The sequence below is a fragment of the Carettochelys insculpta genome, chromosome 22 (assembly GCF_033958435.1).
Source record: "Carettochelys insculpta isolate YL-2023 chromosome 22, ASM3395843v1, whole genome shotgun sequence".
NCBI classification, from domain to species: domain Eukaryota; kingdom Metazoa; phylum Chordata; order Testudines; family Carettochelyidae; genus Carettochelys; species Carettochelys insculpta.
This window is the reverse complement of record NC_134158.1, coordinates 23,255,103-23,273,147: the sequence shown is the minus strand read 5'-3', so window position 1 is coordinate 23,273,147 and position 18,045 is coordinate 23,255,103. Positions and strand designations below refer to the sequence as shown.

Genomic DNA, 18,045 nt, shown 5'->3' with positions numbered 1-18,045 from the left:
GTTCTGTGCCCAGCTTGGGGAAGGGAGGGGTGACCTGAAGGCCAGAGCAGGGTGGGAGCTGGGAGCCCGGAGCCAAGACTCCTGGGTTCTGTGCTGGCTTGGAGGGTAGGAGTGAGATCTAGTGGTTAGAGCAGGGGATGCCCAGGTTCTAGCCCAGCTCTGGGGTGACTGGTGGGGAGCAGGACGTTGCCTTTCACCCCCGGCTGGCAGCGCCTCCCAGGCTGTAGCCTCACCAAAGACACAGGGAGGCTCACCACCAGCGCCTGCGCTGCCCTGACACCGGGACGGCCCCTCGCTGCAGAGGCTGGTGCATCTATGTCAAGCCGGGCTCTCCCCACGTGCCTGCAGGTGGCCAAACCATCCCTTGGCTCATGCACTTACGGCTGTTGGGAACTGCTCGGCCCACCAGCTCACTGCCTGGCCCCAGGGCCTCTGCCTTGGACGGTGCCATTAGGTGCTGCTTCCACATATCCCCAGCAGGTCGGTGAGCCCTAGACCCATCTGACGGCAGCTGGGAATGCCGTCCCCCAGCTGGCTGGAGAAGGGTGTCGTGGGGAGGTGCCTCGGGCTGCTCCAGGTACCAGCTGGAAAGGGGGAGCCACTCGCTGCTCCGTTCCTGGGGAGAAGTGATTCCACGGCTAAGGCCCAGCAGGCGGCGGTGCGGGGGTGGTAGTCACCCTGGGCCATGCGCCGGGGCAGCACCTCCTTTCTTCACAGCATCGAGACCGGCACGGGGGCAGGGGATGCTGGGTGCTCGCCAGCCCTACCTGGTGAGAGGGGTGCCTGAGCCACTCCCACATCATGGGGACATCATGGCTTGAGCCCTGCTGGGCAGCCCTCTCTGCCTCACACCGGGGTGGGCACCGTGCCATGGGGGACTGAGGGGGGGGCACAGCTCTTATCAGGGCACTGGCTGGGCTGGTGAGTTCAAAGGACCACGCACACAGCAGCAGCACTGAGGTGAGGGCTGGCATTTCCCACAAAGCCCCAGCCCCTGGAGTGCCGGGATCTCTGGCCTTTCGTTTCACACAGCACCGGCCTCCCGCCCAGGGGTGCTGGGGGAGAAGTGGTGCGCGCGCAGGCATGGGCCTCAGGCTGGAGCTCAGGAGTTCGGGGGCCTGAGCCCTGCTGGGGGCCGACCACACAGGCCCCAAGCCGGGCTGGGCTGTGGGCTCTGGGGAAGGGCTGTGTGTTAACAGGAAGTCTCCCGGCAGTGGGGCCGCCCGCACAAGCAGGGCGGGGCGGGACTCATTTCCCGGCTGGCCCAATGGAGGGTCAGAGGCCCTGGCTTTTGGGTGGAGAAGCCATTTCCGCTGCTGCTGGCAGGAGTAAACAGGGGCCCTGGGATGCTATTTTGGGACTGGCTGGGCCCTGAGGGTGGTGGGGAGCATGTGGTTAGATCCGGTTCCTTTGGACTGGGGAGGAGGCTGCTCCACTCCAGAGCAGGTCGCAGTGGGAGGGGCGGATCCTGCCCGACCCTGCCAGGGAGCAGCCAGGCACGGGGTGAGAGCCAGAATCGGGGGTGTTGGACAAAGCCCTGGAGCCAGCGTTGCCCCCTGGGAATGGGGATCCCCTGCCCCAGCGCAGGGCTCTCCAGAAGATTGCCCTGGCCAAGTCCCACTGATCCGCCCCCACCCAGCCCTCTCCTGTCGAGGTGCTGGTCCTCACCTTGCTGTTTTCTCTGTCCCGGGCAGGCGCGGAGAGCGACCCCGCAGGCCAAGCTGTCAGCACAGGCCAGGTTCCCGTGAGTAGCCACCCAGCTCCTGCTCTCATTCCCGCTGGGACTGGGGATGCTGAGCTGCAGGCCTGGGGCTAGCAGGGGCTGGGGGCCGGTTGCCATGTGACCGGGAGCGCAGCCCCGCCAGCATGCACTGCGGGGGGGTGGAATCGGAAATGAGGCCAGAGCTCTGGGGACCCCCCTCCTCCCCGCTGCTTCCACCGGCTGATGCTCAGGAGCAGATGGGAGGCCGGGCTAGATGGGGCCCTGGTCTGATCCTGGTCCAGATCCCCACCCTGAAAAGTGTGCGGCCCCTGAGTCGCCCCAGGATGGACCCCCTCTCCATGGGGCTCAGCCCAACTTGGGGGTCCCTTACCCCCGTGAACCCATTTGACACTGAGACCCACAGGAGCCTTGTAGCAGGTCGTGGGTACAGAGCCCTGGTTGCTTCCTGCTGGGACCCTGTGTCCATCAGGGCCAGGTGAGGAGGGGCTCTGCTGTCACCCCCCAAGCAGGGTGCATGGCTGTCTGATGGCTGCCTGGGTGCTCATGATGGGGGAAGCGGTGGCTCCTGGTTGAGTCCTGTGTTTTCTCTCCTCCTCCCAAGGCGGCAGGATTAAAGGAGAAGCAGCCCCAGCCCCTACCTCGGCCCCAGCCGCTCCCGGCGCCCCACAAAGCCAGCAGAGCAGAGAGATCCGTAAGGCTGCTGGGCAGGCAGGAAGGGAGGGCGGGAAAGTGGAGCAGAGTGGGGCTGGCGAGCGGAGGGGGGGTCCTGCCTGTGGCTTGGGAACGAGCCCCAGAATAGCACCTCGGGTCCCGGGTTTGAAGGGCCTTTCCTGGGGAGCTGGGCCAGACCCGTGAGCTGGAGCCGGGCAGGCAGGAGGTGGGTTGGGCACCTGCCCCATCCCTTTAGCAGCACAAGCCCCAGGGATGTTCAGCCCATGGGTTCCCTGGGGCTTTGGAGTCAACTCTCCCAAACAAGGGGTTCAGTCTAAATAGACTAGACAGGCACAGGGGAAACTGAGGCACAGAGCTGGGCTGGAACTTGCCAGGCGTGACGCAGCAGGGCAATGGCAGAGCTGGGATAGAAGCCAGTTCAGACTCCCTGTGTGCCCTCCCCCATCTCTAACCACTAGCCCCACCGCCCTCCCAGAGCCAGGGAGAGACCCCCAGAGCCCTGGCTCCCAGCCCAGTGCCGTAACCCCGTGCCAGGCTCCCAGCACTCAGGGCCTCTGTGCCCTGTTCCCCGCTGCAGGTGCAGAAGGAGAAGCTCCATGCAGAGCTGAAGCAAGTCTTACAGCGGAAAATTAGGACCCAGCCCAGCAAAGTGGAGCCAGAGACGCCCCCTGCTACCGCGATGGCGACCCAGGCCAGGGCCACAGCGGTGAGCAATGAAACCTCCCCAGCCTGCACTCCTCCCGCTCCCGGTGGCTCCCAGGCCTGACCCTTCACCCCCGCAAGGGCCCAGCCCCTCTTCACAGTAGGAACAGCCCCAGCGCACATGTGATGGGGTTCGGGGTCCCCCAGGCTCTGCACCCATCCGCAGGCAGGAGTGACTCTCACTCAGCAGGAGAACAGCAGGTTTATTAGCTGACAGGACACAGAGCTGAACAGAGGAGTCAGCACAGCCGGCAGAGACAGCCAGTCCGATCCATGCTGGGGAGAGGAGGCCCCGAGGGGCTCCCAGAGCTGAGGCCTGGCCCCCTCCTTGGTCTAGCTCTCTCCCAGCCCAGACTAACTGCTTCCAACTCCCAGTTCCAATTCAAACCCCTCAGGTTCCACCTCCTCCTTTGTCTCCAGTACAAAGGTGTTACCTGATTGTCAAGGTTACCCTCAGCAGGAGCCCCCCACCCTCTGAGAGCCACTCACACACACACACACACACAGGTATCCCCCACTCCATCACATCTCTCCCCCCTTCCAGACCGAACTGAGCGGGGTCACTCAGCCAGTGACCTGGGGAAGTTCAGGGTCTTCCCCACGGGATAGGGCATCGGCTGTTCCCTCGGTGCTCCCCTTGATGTTACCACCTCCACATCATAATCCTGCTGGGGGAGGCTCCAGGTCAGGAGCTTGGTCTTGGCCCTTTTCATGTGACGCAGTTGGGCAAGTCCCTTTAGTTCCCTCAGGTTGGTTGGTCTTCCCGCTTCGGTCTCCGGTCCATCAGCCACGTTCTCAGGTCGGGCAGGCAGAGCCCATACAGCTGCTGCAGCAAATGTTTGGAATTCCGTTACAGTCCAGTAAAGGAAGGTACAAATGTTTTCCACCCTTGGCATTTAGCCAGACCACCAAAATGGTTGTGTGCCTCAGTTTCCCCTTTCATGCCACACAATAGGTTTGGCACGTTCCGTCTCATGTGAGAGGTTGCGAGACTAGTCACAGGGCACAACGGTGACATTTCAGAATTACAAACTCCTTCAACACACAATTCATGTTTATACATCAATGTCATCATGTGACATGGCTCTTTCCAAACATTCAGTGCATGGTACAATTCTACAGCTTTTGGTAGCAGCACCCACTGGTTACAGCAGTCAGTGTGAGTAACAGAACAAACCCATTGCAATTGTACATTCACATTGCTCTTAGGTAGACCACAACCTTTGTGTAACCTCCTTGAGAATCTGCTATTTTGGGGCTAGATGGCTGAGGCCTTTCTTTGCACCATCAAGTTCTAATCTTCTCTCTTGCCCCCTGGGGTGGAAATCTGATCTCTCTGGGTGTGCCGTCCCTTCTAACAAGAGCTGGGCCATCTCAGGGAGACGGCCCCCTCCCAGCTAGTCTGGAAATTTGCAAACCAAACTGGTTTCTAAAAAAAAGCAGTCAAGTAGCACTTTAAAGACGAGCAAAATAGTTTATTAGGTGAACTTTTGTGGGACAGACCCACTTCTTCAGACCATAGCCAGACCAGAGAGTCTATTCTGGTTTGGCTCTGGTCTGAAGAAGTGGGTCTGTCCCACAAAAGCTCATCACCTAATAAACTATTTTGCTAGTCGTTAAAGTGCTACTTGACTGCTTTTTGTTTTGATAGTGTATAGACTAGCACGGCTTCCTCTCTGTTACTATGGTTTCTAAAAGTTGTTTTGTGAGTCCCAGAAGCAGAATCTGCATGAAGGAATCCCTGTTTATCCCTTACTGGTCCACCAGGCCCACAGCTCCTTTTTCCTTCCACTTCCAGCTTCTGCCTCCCCATGGAATCAGAAGTGGAGTCCAGTATGAGAATATGGCTACGTCTACACGTGCCCCAAACTTCGATATGGCCACACAAATGGCCATTTCGAAGTTTACTAATGAAGCACTGAAATGCATATTAAGCGCTTCATTAGCATGCGGGCGGCCGCAGCACTTCGAAATTGATGCGCCTTGCCGCCGCGTGTCTCGTCCAGACGGGGGTCCTTTTCGCAAGGAGCCCGCCTACTTCGAAGTCCCTTTATTCCCATGAGCTCATGAGCTTATTCCCATTATTTTCATGAGCTCATGGGAATAAGGGGATTTCGAAGTAGGCGGGGTCCTTTCGAAAAGGAGCCCCGTCGGGACGAGACGCGTGGTGGCGAGGCGCGTCAATTTCGAAGTGCCGCGGCCGCCCACATGCTCATGAAGCGCTGAATATGCATTTCAGCGCTTCATTAGTAAACTTCAAAATGGCCATTTGCGTGGCCATTTCGAAATTTGGGGCACGTGTAGACACGGCTTGTAAGTGTTTCCACCATCTGGAGATGGGGAATTGCTGGCCCTCTCCTGCATCCTACAGAGATTGACTGTGCAGCCATTTCACTTGGTCTTCACAGGGCTGCTCACATTCCCTGATAGTTGTCACTTTACTTGGACCAACTTCCAGTTCCTGAGAAACTTTTACCCTGCCTGCTTTGGACCCTTCCAGAGCACAGCCAGTGGTTTCACACTCACGCAGGTCCTGGCCATCAGGAGCTGAAACAAACTTCTCCACAGGCAAAGGGCTGCTCTGGCTCTTACAGACAAGCACCTTTCCTGTTCACTCTCCTTCACCTCACTCCCATGTTCTGCAGTCCCCACAGATGGGTCAGGAAAAGTTTCAGGGAAATTTTCTTCCTCAAGAGCTCCCCCAAACAACTCACCCCTGTCTGCTTCCATGGGGGCACTGCTCCCTTGAGCCACAACCAGCTCCTGGGTTTCACCTATGCCCAGGATCACTTCTGGCCCATCAGGCAAATTCCCACATAATCCCCCTCCAGGCAGACAGCCAGTACCACCGGACAGAAGGTCAGGATCCCTTTCCTCCCTTCTGCTACCAGCTTCTTTCTCTTCATCAATCAGAATAACTCCATCACCAGTCTGCTCTTCCTGTGTCCTGGCTAGAGGATGACTCTGGTCAGACAGAGTCCTCTCACCCCTCCCCGTAACACCTCAGCATCAGGCAAAGAACAGGTTCCAGAATCATCTGGTCTCTGGGATTCCCTGATGATACTGACTGGATCAGACTGAGTTAAAGCATCATCCCCCCTGAGAGACACAGAGGTAGGTCCACTTCCCATCTGGGCTTCAGCTGCCCTCAGATCCAGCTCTGGGATCTTGGCCCCATCTCGAGCCCCCACAGACTCAGACAAAGGATTCACTTCCCTAGAAGCAGAAGCACCTTTCTTGCACCAAGGACCAGCGTCCTTGTCAGGGATACCACTGCCCATCCCAGAGCCATTCCCTCTGCTCCAGCCCCCATGGCTGGATTCAGAGTTACACCTGGAATGCTCTTTCCTGGTTCCCTCTCCAGCCACCCCAGGCTGGGGAATCTTCCTCAGACAGTGGGCTAGTTTCCTCGTGGCACCTTTTCCAAATGCAGGCTCTGCTCTCTCCCCAGGCTGCTGCTGCTGTTCAACACAGACAGACAATGGGAGACACTCTCTCCTTTGTCCCAACCCCCTGGCTGGTCTCGACACACACCCAGAAGGTGAAGCAGCTTCTCTCACAGGCAACTTGCCATTCCCAGTGGACAAGCTGCTTTCCTGCACAGACACACAGGCACCTTCCTCAGCCCCTGGAAAACTCTTCGCAGATCTGTCTTGGCCACTAGTAGACAATGGGTTGGAATCGCTCCTTTCCTCCTTGAGCTGCGGCAGGCCACTTGGTTCAGAGCTCCATGCAGGCCAGGATTCCCTGCCCCGATCTGGGCTCACCCCTGCAAGAGTTTCCTTAACCCCCAGCTCTGCCACTGCACATCCACACTGCCTTGTCCAGCTCCTTTAATCTCGATTCGGTTTCCAGGTGCTGCCACTTCACAGCAGAGTTGCTGAGCGTGGTTGCAGGCTCTCAGGCTGATGCCCTCTGCACCCCACGATTCCTGGACGAATCCCTTCAGTGTGCCAGACTCCTTGCAAGTCACAAGCTCTCTGGGGTTAGGCCGTAGGCCCCTCCACCCTCTGGGACCGACTCCAAAAGAGTCCCAGAGGAACCCCTTCTTTGCTGTGACACCCACTCTCAAGGACCATGACCACACTGTCTTGGGAAGAACTCCTTCAGTGTGTCAGCCTCCTCGTGGGTCACTTGTTCCTGGGGTTGGGCCCTCGGCCCCTCCACCTTCTGGAGCCGACTCCAACTGACTCCCAGGAGTGACCCCTCCTTGGGTGTGACACCTCCTCTCGAGGACCACAACCGCAGTTGCTCGGGTTCAGCCACAGGCCCCTCCGCCTTGGGGAACTGCACCTCACTGCCCATCAGCACACCTGGGTCTTGCTCGCCCCCCTTCTTCTTCCGGGGCCCCCGTCACTTACTGCTGGATGCTCCATCCTCGGGGTGTCGTACATCCCACTGCTGACACCAGTGTGATGGGGTTTGGGGTCCCCCAGGCTCTGCACCCGTCCGCAGGCAGGGGTGACTCTCACTCCGCAGGAGAACAGCGGGTTTATTAGCGGACAGGACACAGCGTCGTACAGAGGAGTCAGTGCAGCTGGCAGAGACAGCCAGTCCAATCCATGCTGGGGAGAGGAGGCCCCAAGGGGCCCCCGGAGCCGAGGCCTTGCCCCCTCCTTGGTTTTGCTCTCTCTCAGCCCAGACTAACCGCTTTCCAACTCCCAGTTCCAATTCAAACCCCTCAGGTTCCACCTCCTCCTTTGTCTCCAGTACAAAGGTGTTACCTGGTTGTCAAGGTTACCCTCAGCAGGAGCCTCACACCCTCTGTGAGCCACTCACACACACACACAGGTATCCCCCACTCCATCACAGCACGTCTCGCCTGAGGGCCTGGAATATGACGGGGTTCTAGGCACAGCCGAGGGAACCAGCGCTGGGTATATCACTTACACTGGGGCCACGTAAAGGCTGGCTGGGATTTCCTCCCCACTCAGGCAAATCCAAGCAGCCGGAAGCCACACGAGCAAACCCACAGGTGGCTCTAAATGTCCAAACCAAAGGGGAGAGGTTGTTAAAACCTATTCCACCAGCTCCACACGGCTTCCTCCAGGCCCCACAGGGTCCAGGCACAGTCCCAGATCAACGCACGCTTAGATCTTACCCAGCAGCACGCTGGGCCCAGCCTTTCGACTCCAACATCTGCAGGGTTATTGAGAAAGAAAGCAAGAGCAGGGCACGAGCGCACCATGACTAACCTGACACATTACATGCATCCATTGCAGCTGCTGCTGCTCTTTGAAAGCCTCTGAAAACACACCCGGGGGGCAGGATCCCGGGACAGACGGGCTTCATTCCCGGAGACGGGAAACCGGAACCGGGAGGGTCACTGCCAGGGCCCTCTGATAGCGTTTCCGGTGGACACACTGGAGGGTCCGGGTTACCTGAGCCGGGGAGCCATTGTGGCAACCCGCCATTGGGCGCTGGTCTCGCCAGCAGATCCCAGTCCATCTGCACGGCAGGTGGAATGGACGCCTGGGCCGCTGGCCTCAGCCCAGGGCGCTGCATTTCCAAGGACAAGACCAAGATCCCTGCAGTGTGTATTGGACGTCTGGGCCTTTGTCGGTCCATTCTCCTGGCCGGGCGGGAGCACGCTCCCATTGTGGGTCTCAGCCCACCGCAGCGCAGCCAGACGAGTAGCAGAGACGGATTCTGTGCCACCTCACTGGGCCCCCCCAGCACAAGGTTTGGGGCCACTATGTACAAGGGCAACAGAAATGGCTGTGATGTCACAGGGCCCCAAGCCCTTTGTCCCACTGCCCGGACGTGTGGCTGTCTCCACTCTGGGCCCTGAGCCGGCAACCACACAGCCCTGGGGGACCCTGGCACTGACCCCGCCATGCCTGCCGGCTCCAAGAGGCTTGGGTCAGAGCCTGCCTCCCCCGCCAGCTTCCCTCCCAAGTTTTCCATCCATAAGCGGAATAAATGTTGTTGGCTGCGCTGAGATGTGCACCCCCAGGACAAACACCGGTTGCAATCCGGATGCTCTGCTCCTCACTGGGCAGCCCCTGACTCTCTCCTGGCAGCCATTCCAGCTCACTACCCCCACCCTGAGTGACTTCTCTCTTCCCCAGCAGGAGGCAGTGAAGGCGTCGGAGCTGGTGGAGGTCATCCTTGAGACAGAGGCCAGGGCTGGGCTCGGTGGGCTCAGTGTGGCCGGCGGGGGCAAAGAGGGGCTCTTCGTCTCTGATGTGCTGGCACAGTCACCTGCTGCCAAGGCCCTGAGCCTGAGAGAAGGTGGGTGGCACCAAGGAGAGGGGATGGTGAGTGGGGTAGGGGTCAGCTGGGGCAGAGGGCCATGTGGCAGGGCCAGCTGGGAGCAGAGGGGCACGTGGCAGGGCCGGACAGGGGCAGAGGGGCGTGTGGCAGGGCCGGCTGGGGGCAGGGGGGCGTGTGGCAGGGCCGGCTGGGGGCAGAGGGGCGTGTGGCAGGGCCGGCTGGGGCCAGAGGGGCGTGTGGCAGGGCCGGCTGGGGGCAGAGGGGAGTGTGGCAGGGCCGGCTGGGGGCAGAGGGGCGTGTGGCAGGGCCGGCTGGGGTCAGAGGGGCGTGTGGCAGGGCCGGACGGGGGCACAGGGGCGTGTGGCAGGGCCGGCTGGGGGCAGAGGGGCGTGTGGCAGGGCCGGCTGGGGGCAGAGGGGCGTGTGGCAGGGCCGGCTGGGGGCAGAGGGGCGTGTGGCAGGGCCGGCTGGGGGCAGGGGGGCGTGTGGCAGGGCCGGCTGGGGGCAGAGGGGCGTGTGGCAGGGCCGGCTGGGGTCAGAGGGGCGTGTGGCAGGGCCGGACGGGGGCACAGGGGCGTGTGGCAGGGCCGGCTGGGGGCAGAGGGGCGTGTGGCAGGGCCGGCTGGGGGCAGAGGGGCGTGTGGCAGGGCCGGCTGGGGGCAGGGGGGCGTGTGGCAGGGCCGGCTGGGGGCAGAGGGGCGTGTGGCAGGGCCGGCTGGGGTCAGAGGGGCGTGTGGCAGGGCCGGACGGGGGCACAGGGGCGTGTGGCAGGGCCGGCTGGGGGCAGAGGGGCGCGTGGCAGGGCCGGCTGGGGGCAGAGGGGCACGTGGCAGGGCCGGACGGGGGCAGAGGGGCGCGTGGCAGGGCCGGCTGGGGGCAGGGGGGCGCGTGGCAGGGCCGGCTGGGGGCAGGGGGGCGTGTGGCAGGGCCGGCTGGGGGCAGAGGGGCGTGTGGCAGGGCCAGCTGGGGGCAGAGGAGCGTGTGGCAGGGCCAGCTGGGGGCAGGGGGGCGCGTGGCAGGAACAGCTGCGGGCAGAGGGGGGCATCGCAGTGTCCCTAGCCCCCCATGCCTCCCCATAGGTGACCAGCTGCTGAGCGCCCGGGTGTACTTCGAGAACATGCGCTACGAGGACGCCGTCAGGCTCCTGCAATGTGCCGAATCCTGCAAGGTCTCCTTCTGTCTGAAGCGCACCGTTCCCCGCTCGGACGCACTCGGCAGCCCTGCTGCTGGTGGTGCCGAAGCGAAGGGACCCCAGGCCAAGCTGGCCAAGCTGGTACGTGGGGCGGGCCTCCTGCAGCGCCGGGAGTGACTCGTGGTGGGAAATGTCTGTGCCGGGGAGGGGGGACGGCGTCTCTCCCCGTTGGGTTACAACTCAGCTGCTGCGTCGGAGACTCACTCTGTTCTCTGGGCCCCAATTTCTCATTTACCCCCTTCCTGCCTGTCGGGGAGCCAACGGCAACGGCCCCACGCGCCTTCTGTCCCCTGGGCCTCCTGCAGCTTCAGGGCTTCACCCTCTATGGGCCCCGGGGTGGGGCGGGGCAGCAAATACCCACAGTGCAGTGCGCTCTGGCCACACCCCCATGGGCCAGGGCAGCGAATAGCGACAGTGCAGTGTTTTCTGGCCACGCCCCCATGGGCCAGGGCAGCGAATAGCAACAGTGCAGTGTGTTCTGGCCACGCCCCCATGGGCCAGGGCAGCGAATAATGACAGTGCAGTGTGTTCTGGCCACGCCCCCATGGGCCGGGGCAGCGAATAACAACAGTGCAGTGTGTTCTGGCCACGCCCCCATGGGCCAGGGCAGCGAATAGCGACAGTGCAGTGTGTTCTGGCCACACCCCAGACCCGCCTCCTATATCAGAAGCGGCCGGGAGCCGCCCCCTTTGCCAGTGCTGTGCCGCATGGGAGGCCCCTCGGGGTGGCTGGGCTGCTCAGCCGCCAGCCTCGCCCCAGGAGGGCCTGGGCGTGAGGGAGGCTGCGTTAGGGTTGGGGATGTGGGGAGCCTCGGCCAGGACTCCTGGGCTCCATCCCCGGCTCCACCAGGGCCCCTCCCGCAGCCCGGGGTTTCCAGGCCTGTTCGAGCAGGTTGATCTTGGCCAGGGGGCTGCTGGGCTCAGGGGCATCTGCACTCTGAGTGGTGCAGCTGCCCTGTCTGGACTGCCCCAGGCTCACCGTGCGGGGGGGCAGGGGCTGCGGGGCCGCAGGCAGGGGGCAGGAGCTGTGGGGCTGGTGGGCAGGGGGCATGGGGTAGGGGCAAGGGTACAGGGCCGCAGGCAGGGGGCAGGGGCTGCGGGGCCATGGGCGGGGGGCAGGAGCTGTGGGCAGGGGCAGGGGGCAGGGGGCATGGAGTAGGGGGCAGGTGGCAGGGGCTGCGGGCAGGGGGCAGGGGCTGTAGGCAGCAGGTGGTGGGGACAGGTGATGCGGGGCTGCACAGGATGGGAGGCTGCAGAGGACGTGTTCAGCCGTGTTCAGGCTGCAGCACGGGCTTCTGAGCCCCAGTCACAGGGCTGCTCTCTCCCCGCAGAGCATGAGGAGCCTTTCGCCCCTGAAGAAGAAGGCGGGCAAGGCCCCGGCACAGGACACGACCCTGGCCGGCAGCACGGAGCTCTTGGCTAAGACGGTGCCGGGCCCGGTGGATGTAGAGTTCTCCTTGCCCAAGTTCGCCAAGCTGCGGAGGACCAGGAGTGCTACTGAGAGGAGCGGGGCCTGGCCCAGCCCCGCTGTCTCCGTCCCGCGGCCCACCTCAGGCGCAAAGCGCAGGAAGCTCACGTTCCCTCGGCTGAGGGTGAAGGAGGTGGCTGGCAGGAAGGCGCCCGAGGGGAGGTTGGAGGTGACCCTGCCCCCAGGCAGCAAGGAGATGGAGGCGGGTGCCCAGGTCGCGGCCCCGAGCCCCAAGGCTCAGAAGCCGAAGGACGATGACAAGGACAAAGGCGGGTTCAAGGCACCGCAGGTCGAGCTGGATGTTCCCATCCCTGATCTCACAGCTCCCACAGTGGCAGCCGGCCTGGCGCCCCCCGAGCTGGCTGCCAAAGGGGAGGGCTTCCACATCCAGCTGCCCAAGTTTGGGGCGTCCTCCAGGCCTGCAGAGGGGGTGCTCAAGGTGCGAGGCCCAGAGAGGAAGCTTCCAGCAGAGCAGGGAGCAGAAGGGCCTGACGGGGAGCTCAAGCCAGGCCTCAGGCTGCCCTCCGTGGAAATAGCTGCACCTGCCATCCCAGCCCCCCAGCTCGGCGTCTCGCTGCTCAGCGACAGGGGGCAGGCGGAGGAGCCAGAGGGGAGGCCAACGGCCGGCATGAAGCTCCCATCGCTGAGCATAGGGGTGCAGCCGGTGGACATCGAGATCCCCCTGCCTACAGGGAAGGTGGCCACGGACCGGGAACCTGAGCTGGCTGGTGCCACACTGCAGTTCCCCGAGGTGGATGTGAAGATACCCAAGCTCACCCTGCTCGTGCCTGGGGGCAAACCCAAGGAGGAGGAGAGGGAAATCAAGGTGCCCCAGGGGGGCGTGAAAGTGGCCAAAGCAGAGCGGGAGAGCCCTGAGCTGAAGGTGAGAGGCCCCAAGGTTAAGATGCCGAGTGTTGGGCTCTCGCTGCGGGACACCAAGCCGGCTGCGGAGGCCGAGGCGAAAGGGCCCCCTGCGGACGGAAAGGGAAAGCTCCCCAGGCTGAAGATGCCCTCCATCGACATCTCTGTCCCCAGCACTGCCAACCTGCACCTGCCCAAAGGGAAGGTGGAACCAGCTGAGCTCGCCATGGCCAGGAGAGGGAAGGCCCCCGACGGAGACAGTGCCGAGGGTCCCGAGTTTAAATTCAAAGTGCCCCAGGTGTCACTTCCGAAATTCGACCTCTCTGGCGCGGCTGGGACAGTGGAGAGCGAGTCCCATGGGCCAGAGCCCAAAGCCCCGTCGCTGGAGGCCGAGGTCCCAGAGAGCCTGGCTGGGAAGCTCAGCCTGCCCCAGCTGGCGCTCTCCGTGCCGGGGATGAAGGCGGTGGATGTGGAGCTGCTAGAGGCCGCTTTGCCGAAGCCAGAGCTGGAGCTCATGGTGGAGAAGCCGCGGGTGGAGATGAGGCTGCCATCGGGGAGAGCGGATGCAAAGAGGCTGGAGGCGGAGGAGCAAACGGCCCAGGCCAGGCTGAGTTTCCCCTCGGTGAAGATGCCTGTGCTAGACATCCACATGCCCCAGGTGGGAGTTGACCTGGAGCTGCCGAAGGCAAAGCCTGGCCTGGAGGGGAAGCTCAGGGCAGAGGCCGGCCAGCCAGATCGTGAGCTGAGGCCCCCCCCGGACCCCCTCTCAAAGTTCGGGGCCATCTGCCAGGACTTGCAGGTGGAGATCGACGTGCCAGCCCCCCTGGGGAGGAATGGCCTCCCTGTGCCGCAGGTGGAGGCGGAGAGGCGGGGAGCAGCCCTCGAAGGCCCGGACCTCAGCGGGGCAGTGGAGAAGATCCCTGCAGTGGGTATTTGGCTTGGCAAAGAGAAGCCAGAGGGGGCGGGGCTGGCCGGGAAGGACACAGCGGCTCCGATGTTCCCGATGCTCGGCCGAGGGCTCAGTGGCCCCGACGGGAAACCCGCGAGCCAGGATGCCAAAGGGAAGCTGCCTTCCATTGAAATTTCCACTCCGAAGATCCCCGAGGTGGCCATCGAGACCACGGACCTGGCAGGGCCCTCAGCCCCCATCGCCAGCAGCGCCCGCCCACCAGAGCCTGACGCCAAGTCGAAATCACCCAAGTTCTCCTTGCCCAAGTTCGGGCTCCCGTTCTCCAGCTCGAAGCAGGTGGCCGAGCTGTCCGTGGAGGGGGAGGAGAAGCCCCCCAGCGGGAAGGTGGAGCTCTCGGGGCTGCCCCTCAGTGCGGACTCCTCTGAAGCCCAGGCGAAGCTGCCATTGGTGAAAGTTACCAGGGTTGACATCTCCATCCCCAAAGTGGATGTGGCCTTGGCCTTGCCTGAGGGGCCGGGGGATGCCGCCGATGGGGTAGTCGCGCAAGCCAGGGCAGCGTCGCCTGACAGCAGCCTTGGGGGCCCTGAGGGGAAGTTGAAGATGCCAAAATTTTCACTGCCAAAATTTGGTGGGAAGAGCAAAGAGGAAGAGCTGGAACTGGAGCAAGAGCCTGTCAGGAGGGAAGGAAAAGACGGTGCCAAGGCCTTGTCCGGGGAGCTGGATGGGAGAGCAAAGGCCAAGCTGAAGATGCCCAAGTTCAAAATGCCATCATTTGGCATTGTCAGGAAGGGAGTGGAGGTGCCTGGGCCCAGCGTGACCTCTCTGGAGATCGACGTGCACGGCAGGAAAGAGAAAGCGGCTACCAAAGACCTCAGCCTGGACACTGGGAGCCCAGAGGAGGAGGTCAAAGGCCCCTTCCTGAGGATGCCAAAGCTGCAGCTCTCTCCCAAGGCAGAAGCCGACGTGCAAGGTGCCAGAGGCGAAAGTCACATCCAAGGCCCTGTCCTAGAGATGAAAATGCCCCAGGTGGAGCTGCCACCCTTTGGAGCCAAAGGGGACAAAGCTGAGGGGGAGGCATCCGGGAGGCCCGAGAGCCCTGGTGCCAAGCTGAAACTGGGCAAGGTGAAGATGCCTTCGCTGGAGGTCTCCGCACCTGACCAAGTGTCCTCGGTGCACATGTCCCTGCCCAGCGCAAGAGCCGAGGGGGAGACGCTGCTGAGAAAGCCGGCCCCGGGCGTCCACGAGGCAGACCTCCAGGGCCACGAAGGAAACCTTAAAATCCCCAAGGCGCCTTCCATTGCCATCTCTGCGCCCAAGCTCGACTTGGGCCTCAGCTTGCCCAAAGCTGGCGCGCACGTGCTGGGCCAGCAGGAAGCTGGGCTGAGGACAGAGGGGGAGGCCGCCTTCGAGAGAGCAGACACTAAAATGAAGATGCCTGAGGTGGAGCTGCCGGCTGTCCTGGGCAAGGACTTGGTGGAGCTCCCAGCTCAATCCAAGGACCCAAGAGCAGCCCTGGGGACACCAGGGGGCAAATACGCAACTGACGATGCTGAAGCTGCCCTGCAGAGCCTCAAGCACAGGGTGCCCAGGCTGGATCTGTCCTTGCCCAGGGCCAGGCTCTCGGATGGAGAGCAGCCTCTGACTGAGGGGGAGATGGCCAGGCAGGAGCTGGAGGAAGCCAAGGGCAGGTTTCAGCTGCCCTCGGTTGCACTGCCTGCGTTTTCTACCCCGAAGGGGAAAGCCCCAGAGGTGGGATTTGTCGCTGGCTTTAGCAGAGATCCAGGCTTGGCTCTGGACATGCCGGGGCTGCACGGGAAGGTGCCCCAAGTCGAAGTGAGTGGCCCGAAGATTAAGCTGCCTAAATTCGGAGGCTCCAGTGCTGATGACCAGCGGGAGGCAGATAGAGACTCATCCCAGACCCCCAGGGTGGAGCTGAAACCTCCCAAGCTCTGGGGGAGCCCCGAGAGCCCGGGAAGCACTGGAGAGGGGAAAGAGGCCAGGTTCCAAATGCCATCAGTTCCCATTGGCTTTACCGTGGGCAAGGGAGAAGGGGGAAGTGAGGCCGCGACCTACGGCGGAGACAGCAGGTTCAAGCTGAAGATGCCCTCGTTGGGGATGTCCCGAGCAGGCACTGAGGGCAAGATGGATGAATCCCAGATGGACACCCAGCCCCTCTGCCCCATGGCAGAGGGCACAGACGGCTCCTTTCGACTGCCCCAGCTTGTCATCCCGGACGTGGGCTTCTCGATGGGCCCGGGAGCCGCGCTGCTGGTGGAGGGGGGAAGAGCCAACGCAGGCAGGGCTGAGGAACCAGCAGGTGCTGCAGACTGGGAGGGGGACGTGGGAGGGTTGGAGGCCAAGCTCAAGATGCCCAAGATCAAGCTGCTGCCACTGGGGCTTTCGGGATCCAGAGGGGAGGAGAGGAATGTGACTGTCTCGCTCCCCGGCCGCAAGGAGCCGCCCAGCGGGAAGAAAGCCCTGTTCAAGGTGTCGGGCCTGGAGCTCTCCACCCCGGCCCTGCAGGGCCATGTCGAGTACCAAGTGGAGGGGGCTGCTGGCATCCCAGGAGAGAAGGAGGGTGGCAGTGGGGTTTCAGGAGACTCCCCCGAAGCCGAGGTGCGGAGGAGGTCCAAGATGAAGCTGCCCAAGTTTGGGCTGGCCCTGCCCAAAGCCAGCCAGGCAGGAGGCGAGGGGCTCTCTGCCGGGGGGAGCGAGGCCCAGGAGGCTGAAGCCAAGCTCAAGATGCCCAAGGTGAGGAAGGCGGCGCTCGCGCTGGCAAGGCCCAAGGGGAAGGGGGCTGAAGCTGCCTCGGGGCTCCTGGAAGGCATTGTGGAGGTTGGGGACGGCGAGGCCAGGGTCTCCAAGGTGAAGCTGAAGCCCGGCATTGGGCTCTCCAAACCCAGAGCTGTGAATGGGGGGCTGGAAGAAGAGGATCTGGAGAAAGGCTCCAGCCTGAGGCTGCCCAAGCTGGGCTTCTCCAAGGCCGAGGGCCCAGAGCTGGGCTTCAGCGGACTGCGGGCAGCAGCTCAGCTTAATGGGGCGGAGGCCGACCCGTCCCAGGAGAGCATGGCGAGGCCGGGCAGGGTCAGGCTGCCCCAGGTGGAACTCTCGTCCCCTTACAAGGCGATGGAGATGGACCCCGAACTGAACCTCCACTTGGTGAGGGCAGAAGAGGCCAAGGAGGAGGCTTCCGTTGGCACTTTCTCACCTCTAAAGGCGGCCAAGTTCAAGTCCCCCAAGCTCACTCTCTCGGGCTCTAAGAGGGAAGAGGCCAGGAACGTGGGCTCTTTGGCTGCCCGGGCGGAGCTGGAAAAGCAGGAGAGGGACCCAGAGGCCAAGCTGGAGGCACCCAAGATCTCCCTGGGCTTCATCTCCAAGTCGAAGGGGGAATACAATGTTCAGAGGGGCCAGGAGGCCAGCCCCAGAAGTGAGCTGGATGGCAAAGAGAAATTGCCCAAGTTCAAGGTCCCCAAGCTGGCCCTGAGCCCCAAAGCCGGCAGGGGACTGGGCGGCACCTTGGACAGGGAGGAGGGCCTGGCGGGGTTCAAGGTTCGGACACCCAAGCTGGGTTTCTCCACTCCACCAGAGGAGCAGACCCTGGAGGGGGACGGAGGCCGCGTGACGGGGTCGGCCAAGGCAAAGCTGATGCAGGGGGAGACAGCGGTGGGCAGATTATCTGCCATCTGAGGCTGGGCTGGGGCTGGGAACGCACAGGCTAGAGCCCCTCTGGCGATGGCGCTTGGCAGGCTGGTATCTGTGCAGGTCTGTGCTGTACTGCGGGTGGCAGACACACTAACCCCAGCACTGGGCCGGGCGTGGGAAGGGGGGACCCAGCTGTTCTAACACCCAGCTCCGACTCCTCCCCGCGGGGGCAGGGGCGAGGGAATCCTCGTGGGGCGAGACTTTTGTTTGTGTTTGTTGAATATAATGTGAATAAATAACTAAGTTCCACTTAGCACGTTGCCCCGTTCACTAACCAGCTCCTTTGCCCGGGGGCCGGCCCTGCCCCGGTCCCCACAAGGCCTGGCAGGAAGCCGGGGGATGCTGCACAGAGGGGCTCTGGCCTTAACTTGGGCCTGAGCTGCATTCCCGGCGGTGCTGGTCCGCTCCTGGTGGGCAGCACGGACACTTGCGCGGTACCGCTCGGGAGAGTAAAGCGCTGCTGCTGCAGCCCAAGCCCGCTGCCCTCTTGCTAGCCTGACCCTCGCTGGGAAAGGGCGGAGGGGTGACGTAGGGGCTGTCGCACGCCTGGTTTGCCCTGTGCAGCGCAGCGGGTCTGGGCTCTCGGCAGGGGGGGATTTGC

General features: G+C 62.8%; 1 protein-coding gene across 3 annotated transcripts; it reads left to right on the top strand.

The window, feature by feature from the left end:
* The first annotated feature begins 938 nt into the window (after positions 1-938).
* On the top strand, positions 939-17,697 carry PRX (periaxin). Of its 3 annotated transcripts, none has more exons than XM_075016622.1 (6): positions 939-1,744; positions 2,325-2,414; positions 2,973-3,101; positions 9,172-9,331; positions 10,392-10,585; positions 11,835-17,697. In XM_075016622.1, the coding sequence occupies exons 3-6, from the start codon at positions 3,075-3,077 to the stop codon at positions 17,427-17,429; spliced, it is 5,976 nt and encodes a 1,991-aa protein (XP_074872723.1). In that variant the 5' UTR covers positions 939-1,744; positions 2,325-2,414; positions 2,973-3,074; the 3' UTR covers positions 17,430-17,697. The 3 variants fall into 3 exon arrangements, with proteins under 3 accessions (XP_074872723.1, XP_074872721.1, XP_074872722.1); XM_075016620.1 differs by having other exon boundaries at positions 9,169-9,331; XM_075016621.1 differs by lacking the exon at positions 2,325-2,414 and having other exon boundaries at positions 9,169-9,331.
* The last annotated feature ends 348 nt before the right edge of the window (positions 17,698-18,045 follow it).

Excerpts from the sequence above, each read along its gene's own strand:
- PRX (XM_075016621.1), top strand. The coding sequence starts at position 3,075 with ATGGCGACCCAGGCCAGGGCCACAGCG. Across the intron at positions 3,102-9,168 it reads CCCAGGCCAGGGCCACAGCG|CAGGAGGCAGTGAAGGCGTC; the intron begins GTGAGCAATGAA and ends TCTCTTCCCCAG. Across the intron at positions 10,586-11,834 it reads AGGCCAAGCTGGCCAAGCTG|AGCATGAGGAGCCTTTCGCC; the intron begins GTACGTGGGGCG and ends CTCTCCCCGCAG.